The sequence below is a fragment of the Cinclus cinclus genome, chromosome 6 (assembly GCF_963662255.1).
Source record: "Cinclus cinclus chromosome 6, bCinCin1.1, whole genome shotgun sequence".
Taxonomy (NCBI): domain Eukaryota; kingdom Metazoa; phylum Chordata; class Aves; order Passeriformes; family Cinclidae; genus Cinclus; species Cinclus cinclus.
The window spans coordinates 39,334,677-39,344,328 of NC_085051.1; the positions used below are offsets into that span (position 1 = coordinate 39,334,677).

A 9,652-nucleotide genomic window follows, 5' to 3' on the forward strand; every position below is an offset into this window, starting at 1 on the left:
ATGGTTCCGCGGTGCCACTTCCGCCCGCCGTCAGTTCCGCGGCGATGGCGGCGCTGCGCGGGCGGGCGCTGCTGGCGCCGCTCGGAGCGCGGCTGAGGGCAGGGACCCGCGCCCCACTCCGCTCCGCCGCCTCCTCCCCGCCGCTCTACGATGTGGTGGTGTCGGGTGGAGGCATGGTCGGGAGCGCTATGGCAGCCGTGCTGGGTAAGGCTGTGACCCACTTACCTGTAGTGTGAGACAACCGTGTATAGGATCTCAGTGTCCAGGATCCTGCTGTGGAATCTCCTTGATTCTGCGTCTTCATATGGCAGCGCTCTAAAGTTGACCCAAAGGTGTTTGGTGAGCTGATCGGTGATGAGACTAGCCCTATCCGTGTGTGCACAGCTGTTAATGGAGCCATTAACTGGAGTTTTATAGGTTATAGCGTTTCTGTTAAACATGGTCATCCCTAAATGGCTGATGGATAATGGCACCCATAGCTGAAAATGCTTTTCGGATTATAGAATCACAGAATGGGTTGGAAGGGACCTTTAATATCGCCTAGTTCCAGCCCCGTGCTGTGTGCAGGGACACCTTCCATTGACCAGTTTGCTCTGAGCCACATCCAGCCTGGCCTCAAACACTTCTAGGGCTGGGACATTTACAACTTCTCTGAGCAACCTGTTCTAGTGTCTCACCACCCCCACAGTGAAGAACTTCCTCCTAATATCTGACCTAAACTTACTCTCTTTCACTTTGAATCCATTCCCCTTTGTCCTGTCATTACATTATCTTGTAAAAAGTCCCTTTTTGTGTTTCTTGTGGGCTCCCTTCAGGTACTGTAAGGCCACAAGTCAGGCACCGCTAAGCCATCTCTTTTCCAGACTGAACAAACCTAATTCTCTTAGCCTTTCCTTGTAGGAGAGGTGCTCCATCTCTCTAATCATTATTATCTAGTCCCAAGTTTTATTCTCTAACCCTTATTTTAAACACTGGCATACTAAGTTAAAATGGATTTCTGCTTGCTTTGTATCGTTAGAGATCCAGGGAGTACTATTTGCTTCTTTATTTGCAACATGGATTCAGAAGTGCGCTGTAGCAACAGAAACCTAAAAAAAAATAGCGCACAGAGGATCAAAGATCCTGAGCAATAAGTGCTTTGCAAGTATAAGGCTTTATTTTGTAAGCTTATGTTCTGCTTATATTGTTAAACAAGAGCATAGTGGATTTGAGACTCCAGCAGTGATATCTAAGGCTAACAAGCAGGTTTAGGATCTCTCAGGAGATGAGGTTATTTCTGTGCCTAATCTAGAAAATATGCCCAGCACACTGCTATCTTTAGGGCTGCCGTAGTAGTAAATTCTAGATGTTGCAAGGACACCACTTCTGTCCTCAGTAGTAGTGCTTACATCTGTAGTGCTTGGAATGCTGCAAGCACGGCCAGCTCAGCTGTGATATTTTATACTTTACTTGAGTCTTCTTTTTTTTTTCAGTTCTCTTTAACTGGAGATTTAAAGTCTAAACTGCCTGTGCTATTCCACTGTCAGAATGTAAGGACAGAGAAAATATTATTTTAATTGCTAGGTATCACAGAAGTTTTATTTTGATCTCTTCTGATAAAGAAGAATTTATGTCTAAGCTCTGGAAAATGTGTTCTGTGTATGGAGTAAACATTGCAGATTTCACTTAATAATACTGCAGTAATGAATTTTCATTTAAAATGGCACAAATTTCTACAAAAATGTAAGCTTTACGTAAAAGGAAAATATGTAGTCCTTGATTTAGCTGCAAAAGAGTTGTCCATTTCAGTTACAGGACTGTAGTCATAAAGTTTTAACATACAACAGTTTACCTGCCTGGTCAAAATCTGTATTGTATATGTATTTCTTTATTAAGTGCTGCATCTATTCTGTTTTATTACAAAAACTTGGTATTTAGTTTTTGAGATCTTTGGCAGGACCATTGTAGCAAAGCATGTATTTGCTTATTTTAGGGCATGACATCCATTTCCATGATAAAAAGATTGCTTTGCTGGAGGCTGGTCCTAGGAAAGAATATAATCACATGCCAGACAGTTACAGTAACAGGGTCAGTTCCATCTCCCCAGGATCAGCAACCCTCCTAAGCAGTAAGTATGATTTTGTTGTTTGTATTTTTAACGTTTATATTTGAGCTGGTTTTGTTTAAACAAAAACCCTTTTGACCATGTGCTGCCTTCACCCTAACATGAGTAGAATTATTTGCTTTTGTCTCTACATGCTGAGTTGTGATTTTTAAATCTAAATTCTCTTGATAACAGGGACCTGTGTCCTGATATCTTGGTCTGATTTGTAATTATATAAATATTTGTGACTTTAGGCTACTGAAAGGTTGTAAGGTGCTTTCTACAGCACCTGGAATGTTCTGTTCACAAAAGAAGCTTAGTCTGGTAACTCAGTCATTAAAGAGCAATTAATGAGGATTAATTGTCATTTCAAAGAGATATTTGAGCCTTGATTCCTTATGGAGAAATAAATGTTTGGTACAGTAATGGCTGTGCATTTCTGTGTATGTTTGATTATTCAGTGATGGGACAATGAGAGTTATCTGTTAGGTCAGAGGTTCACAGAGAGCTCTTGTTTCTTTCCTGCTGGCTTGTGCTAACAGTAAAACAATGTGAATCTGGAGCTGTGATAGCACTGAGGCAGACCTGGCCCTGTCTAGGGATGGTGCAAGCCAAGCCTGAGCATAGTGAGGGAAAGGTGGAGGAGAGTGTGGAGCACGCTTCAGTTTTGTTTTTTGGTCTCAGTGTCACACGTGAACCTGTATCTCCATGTATTTATGTTCTTTTTCTATTTCAGGTTGTGGTGTGTGGGATCATATCTGCAGCCTGAGACTCAAACCATTCCGGCGAATGCAGGTGTCTGACTTAGGGCTGCAGATACACCATGTGTCTGTCTACTCTGAATTCTCAAAAGCACTTATATCAGTGATACAAAGGTTTTTCTCTCTATGGTCAAGGGCAGGCCATGCTAATGTTGATTTCTGTCCCTTTTTGGTATGTGTAGCAGTCTACTCGGAAATACTTGTCCTCAAGGTCTTGATGTTACAGGCTGAAAGGTGTATTCCTAATGGCAGCTGTAGATATTGAGGCATGGATATTAGCCAGGAAATAATGGGAAAGGGTGTGTTGGTTTGGCTGGGATAGAGTTTCTTCTCTTCATGGTAGCTTGTATGGGACAGTGTTTCAGATTTGTGTTGAAAACTGCTGATAACACAGGGATGTTTCAGCTATTGCTGAGCAGAGCTTACAGTGTCAAGGCTGTCTCACACTGCCCTGCCCGTGAGCAGGCTGGGGGTGCACAAGAAGCTGGGAGGGTATACAGGCTGGACAACTGACCCTGACTGGTAATCCATGCCATATGGTGTCACGCAATAAAAGCTGAGGAAAAGAAGAAGGAAAGATGGTAAGTTTGGAGTGATGGCATTTGTCCTCCCAAGTAACCATTGTGCCTGATGGGGCTCTGCACCCCTGGAGATGGCTAAACACCTGCTTGCCCTTGGGTAGTTTTGCCTTTTTGGGTTTGCTTTGCCTGCACATGTGGCTTTTGCTTTTCCTATTAAACTGCATTTACCTCAAGCCATGAGTTTTGTACTTTCACCCTTCCAGTCTTCTTCCCCATCCCAGTGCAAGGGAGTAAGGAAGCAGCTGCGTGGAGCTGAGCTGCCTGTTGGGGTAAACCTACAGCAAGGTTGTAGTGTAGCTTTATATGTCAGTTATGTAACAGGAAAGTAGGGATATAGAACTTGACTTGGAATTACTTTTTGGGCTTAAGCTAAATAATTTAATGAAATTAGTTATGTGGTAGCTGGAAATGAGCAGTAATCCAGGATGTTTCCTCTAGTTTTGTATTTCTAGATTACTGTGTCTTTTTGCTGGTAAGTCCCTGAAATGGACTTACTTATCACGTAGGTTCATGTAATGTATTTTTTCTTTGTAGGTATGGGATGCTTGTTCAGAAGCCATGATCACTTTTGAGAAAGATGACTTAGATGACATGGGTTACATAGTGGAGAATGATGTCATTATGTCTGCTCTCACAAAACAGTTAGATGCAGTAGCAGGTAGTGGACAACTTCTTCAATGTTTTATTTCCTGCAGGTAGCTTTCAGTTGCTTGCCTTCTATTGTGTGTATTAAGTCTTGATAGGAAGAAATTAATCTAACAAGTAACTCTTGAGAAATGGGCAGCTTCTGGAACTGGGAAGGGAGGGATAAATCTGACTTCCAAAGACTACAGAGCAGTAAAGCACTTGCATATGTAGTTCTCTAGAATACAGTCTGTCCAAAATTTGACTTAATTAAAAGATCTGTAGCTCCTTGTCCAGAGCAGGCCTTGCAGCAACAAGGGGTTGTCCATATCTGTTCTTTTGGGGTGCCTTAAGAATTGTAGGGTGAGCTCCTAGGGTGCTGTTGAAACGTGCATGGCCGTGGCTGAGATGTTTCCTTTGTTCCTGTCCGTGTCATGCTGTGACCATGGTACTCTGTGTTCCCATCAGACCGGGTGGAGGTTTTCTACAGCAGCAAAGCAGTTGGGTACATCTGGCCCCTTCCTTCCCACAGCTGTGACACAAGCCCTTGGGTCCAAGTTGAGTTAGCTGATGGACGCAGACTTCAGACCAAGCTGCTGGTAACTAAGCTCTTTATTTCTGTTGATAAGACATCATCTCTAACCCAAGTCCTTTCCATTGGATTTGGTTCTGATTCCATGTGTGCCACTCCATCTGCATGGAAAGCTAGAGTGAGGTGAGTGGCTAACCTGTCAGAGAGGGTGTGGGACACTGGGCATGGCTTTCTCTGCTTGGTGCAAGGAGATGCTGCTGAATTTGAGAAGAGCAGAAGGGGCCATCTCTTCTGCATTTGGGGGCTTTTTTTCTGAATGAACAGACAATATAGAGATGCAGGCTGAGGTTTTGAGAGTGAAATACTAGCTCCTAGTCTTTCTAGGAGCTGCTGAAGAAGTTGTTTTGCATCTCTTTGTTTTATAGATTGGTGCGGATGGTCATAACTCTGTGGTCCGGAAGGAAGCTGAAATTAAGAACATTGAATATCAGTATGACCAGTCAGCTGTGGTGGCAACTCTCCATTTATCTGAGGTAAAATTCTGCTAAACTGACTCTTCCATAAGCAGCAGGACCTAAGAGGGTGATTTGGCTTGCTGTCTACTTATTTTTTCCACTGTAGGCTACAGACAACAATGTAGCATGGCAGCGGTTCCTTCCCACCGGGCCAATAGCACTTCTTCCGGTAAGGGGTCTGTGGTTTTTTTTTTGTTTGTTTGTTTGTTTGTTTTTTAAAAATGTTGCAGTCTAGTAACTTTATTTCTGTCCATGTCTTTCTGTGTTGGTTCTGTCTCTTAAGAATTTGCACATCTGCCCTTTACTCTTCGTTTATTGTGTTTTCCCCTCCTGCTGTCTCACTTTATCCTTGGCATTTCCCACTTGTAACAAGTTGGGCTGGAACTGTAATTTTCAGAGGTACTGGTGTGAGGCAGGGCAGTAGGGAAATCTTTGCACTGAATATTATTCTTGCTTCTTTTTTTTCTTGATATTTACCCTTGACATTCTCTTAAACTAGCTGTCTGACACTGCCAGCTCTCTGGTCTGGTCTACATCTCATGACCATGCATTGGAACTTGTTGCTATGGATGAGGAAAGCTTTGTGGATAGCATCAACTCTGCCTTCGTGAGTATCAGCCTTATGGCAGGGAAGAGGCTGTAAGAAATAGAACAGAATCCTGTAGCTTAAATGACAGTAATGGGAGAGGTGGATTCTGAAGTACCTTCCTCTGGTGAGAATGATACAAAGAAAATATGACCCCTTGGGTCTGAATTACACTAGTTCTGAAAGTCACAGAAGTTAACCTAAGTTTCCAAAAGGTAGAAGAGTAGGCTCATCCTAGTCAGAAATTTATATGTCCTAAAATGGTGAAGATAGTTTTTTCTACTGTAGAGTTTTGTCCAAGTGGTTAAAATTCTGTATTTGGAATGCAGGATTTTTTATCAACTGGGTTCTTTTATAGGTCTAGTTTGGGTCAACTTCCAAAGATTTGTTTTTCTGTTTCAGTGGAGCAACATAAACCACTCTGACTTCATTGACACTGCTGGGGCCATGTTTCGTTCTGCCATTTCACTCCTGAAGCCCTCAGGGACTGCAGTCCGTCAGCTGCCCCCAAGTGTTGCTAAAGTGGATCCAGAGAGCCGAGCCATGTTCCCTCTTGGAATGGGGCACGCGACAGAGTATGTCCAGCACCGCGTGGCTCTTATCGGGTAAGGTCCTCAGTGGCAGCCTTGGCTGAGGGAGTGGAATGTGTCAGAAATGACGTGAGGATAGCAACTCCCAGTCAACAAATTAGATGTTAGAAATAATAAATTGTTCCAGTTTGACTTTACCCAGATCCAGTTTGTTCTATGTGCCCTCATGTCCTTTTGTATGAGTAGCTTTCTGCCCATTATATGTGCTTTCTGTGCAAATTGAAAGATAATTATTTTCCTTTCCTGGTTTGTACAGTCCAGTGAAACAATTCAGTATTTTATGCTGGATCTATGCTTCCCCTTACATTGTACCAGTCATTCTGTGCACCAGTTTGAGTTTTAAACTCGCCTTTCTTGAACACAAATGACAGCAGTTACTCCATGTGGGATGTCAGAGACTTTTGTATGGTGGCCTAGTCAAACAGGAAAATACCACATTTCTTAGATGTACTTTCTTCTCTGCTCCGGTTGTAGTATGGTGGTAGCTTTTAGTCTTTGTTGGATGCTGCACTTCTGTGTGGCACACTTTTCATCTTTCCAACCTGTGAACTCTCTATGCTTAGGAGCACGCTATGCTTTATAGCTTGTAAAGCGCATGATCTTGCACTTCATATCAAAAATTCATTTAATATCTTTAACTGTGTGACTCCCATATCAATGTTTGTTTTTTTTGGGCTTTGCAGATAAGTCTGTTCATAGAAGAACCCGATTTTGTTTCTATTCAATGATAATCCCACTTCTCCTTTATACTCATGATGTCTGTCCACTTCGTGTGTGTGCAGTGTGCCATTGACAGAGATCCTGTTGTGCTGAGATCACTTACAAAAACATACAGGCCTGTTCCACACATGATCTGAGAGGACTTTGGCTAGTCACCTCTTTATAATTTTTCCTTTCAGACCTGCTTTTTGTTACCTCCCCTTTATCTTGCTTCTTACAACTGGAGAGGCAGTCAGGTAGTTCAGCATAGCATGCAAGGAGGTACTGGATAAAACGCATATGCTGCTCTAAGGTGGTTCATTGCAAAGAGGTGAGGAGTGCTACACTGATCCCTTCTGGGGTTTGCCAGCTGCTGTGGCTTTCTTCAAGAAGGGAAATACATTTCTGTCTTCTCTTGCTCCAGGGATGCAGCACACAGAGTCCACCCACTTGCAGGACAAGGAGTGAACCTGGGGTTTGGTGATATTGCATGTTTAGCTCATCACCTCAGTGCAGCAGCCTTCAATGGGAGCGATCTGGGTAAGGATCCAAGCCAACACATTGGCAGTAAGAGCATTAGTCTTCCAGGCCTTTGCTGCACTACCTCTGGTTAAGCATGCTGCAGTCTTGTGTTTGAAAGCTTTGTTGAAGCAAAGCTGTTGTGATGTCCATTGGCTGTGGAACAGTTCCAGATTCTTGGATGCAGTTTCCATCCCACAAATCTTAAAGCTGCTTTAAAAAAAATAAAGTCTGCAGGATGACATGGTGAGATGAAGAGCACTAGCTGGTGGAAGGATGTCTTTATTGAGAAGGGCCATTCCTCTGTTCTCTTTCAGTTGCCAGAGGAAACTGCTCTATAGGTAAGATGGGCAATTGTTTGTGGCACATCAAGTGTAATAGAAGCATTCCATTATCTCTTCCAGGCTCCTTAAAACACCTCCTCAAGTTTGAAACAGAACGTCAGAGGCATAATGTCTCCTTGATAGCTGCTACTGATGTGCTAAAAAGGCTGTACTCTACCACACTGGCTCCTCTGGTGTTGCTGAGGACATGGGGATTGCAAGCAACGAATGCCCTACCTCCTGTCAAAGTAAGGATCTCACTTCAGTGAGGGCTGTAGGAATTGTCCAAAACTTTTCATAAAATATGCACAAGATGTAAAGCTCTTTGTTTTAAATGAAACATTTTGGTTGGAAAATACTAGTTTAAACTGGGGGTTTTGTGTCCTGAATAGGCCCGAGGAGTTCCTAAATAACTGATGACTCAGTAGTGACTTTTTTTTTCCCTGCAGCACAAGGGTATATAAAAGATCTAAGTGTCTTATATTCTGTATCAGTAATTAGGAGTTAGAGGTCATCAGAAGTCTTTGGCTTTATTTTTTCTCTGGAATTAAAATGTCAAACCTTGACTTGTATTCCAGCAATGCAGAGAAAAAACAGGCCTGTGAAGACACATCTTCACCAGGAGAGCGGGTGACTTCACAAGATGCGGTGTGCAGCCCACACTTACCTGTTTCTGTGCTGTTTTGCCTTGTGCATTGTTCTCTCATGGCACAAGTTCAAGTCTCTAAAATAGAAATTACCTGAGGAAGGCAGTTTCTGTATTAAACAGACTCCCCCTGTTTGCAGTGTAGCTGCCTCAACTCCTCACCCTCTTGGCCTAGTTGCTGGATTTTTGTGAGGTTCCCTAAGCCCTCTGCTCTCAAAGCTCCCAAGCACCAGCAAATTAGATTGTCATTTTTGGACTTCACTTTTACTTCATTTATCCTACGTCTTCATATTAAACACAGTTGCCCTGTTTCCTTTGTGTTATGGTCACAGTTGAGACACTTCCTCAATTGAAAATCAGTACATTCCTAAGACAAAGCAGCTGCCACTGGCACAGTGTCTTCATTAAGGAAGACAATGCTACTACTTCAGTGCTCAGAATATTTTTCTCTTTTTCTGTTTAAAAGAAAATAAACAAAGATGTCTTTTTGGAGCACAGAACCCATTTGTAATAGCAATTTTGTGTTACTTGGGAAGGAAAAGAATGCTACAATTTTGTTAATTTCCTGGGACATCAGGATAGGTTCTCTCCAGGTGGCTAGAAAAGCTGGCCAAGAACTGTTGTTTTATGAAACATTTCATTTATGTGAAAGGGAATGTGCCTAAAGGTTGTTTCTAAAACACATGCTTATGAATTACTTCTCTTTCTCTTTTAGGAGCAGATCATGGCTTTTGCCAGCAAGTGATCTGTTGTCAGTCTGCGTGCCAGCACCTTGCCTATGAATGCATTACCCTTAGAAGGACTGTGACTGACGTAAATCTTTGAATTGTTATTTTAATTTACAATAAAACTGAGGGACTGAGCTGTGTATTACACCATCCACTTGTTTATGCAAAAGCTCTCATTTGCCCTCCTCAAAAGGATTTAGGGTTTCTTTCCATAGTACCATGATGTCTTCAGCCACACAACTAAATGTGCAATGTACTTTTAGTTTGGGCCTCCTGAATTGAAGATTAAGGTGCGAACAACTGTCTGTCTTTTGGCAAACACTGCGCTGAATTTTGGACACCGCTGGTTAGTTTTTAATAGCTTTTGCTGCTTTGTTACTTTCAGTTTCTTCTGATATGATTTCTAGCGCTGTAATGTCACTCCTGGGTTCTTGGCACCTCAGCTCAGACAGAAGGGGTAGTTTG

At 42.6% G+C, this 9,652-nt stretch overlaps 1 protein-coding gene across 1 annotated transcript; it reads left to right on the forward strand.

The window, feature by feature from the left end:
* Positions 1-44: 44 nt before the first annotated feature.
* Positions 45-9,337, forward strand: COQ6 (coenzyme Q6, monooxygenase). The gene is made up of 12 exons (XM_062495085.1): positions 45-204; positions 1,973-2,107; positions 2,820-2,878; positions 3,960-4,083; positions 4,518-4,648; positions 5,007-5,114; positions 5,203-5,265; positions 5,596-5,703; positions 6,085-6,287; positions 7,396-7,511; positions 7,895-8,061; positions 9,175-9,337. Exons 1-12 carry the CDS (start codon positions 45-47, stop codon positions 9,202-9,204), a joined length of 1,404 nt encoding a protein of 467 aa, XP_062351069.1. The 3' UTR covers positions 9,205-9,337.
* The last annotated feature ends 315 nt before the right edge of the window (positions 9,338-9,652 follow it).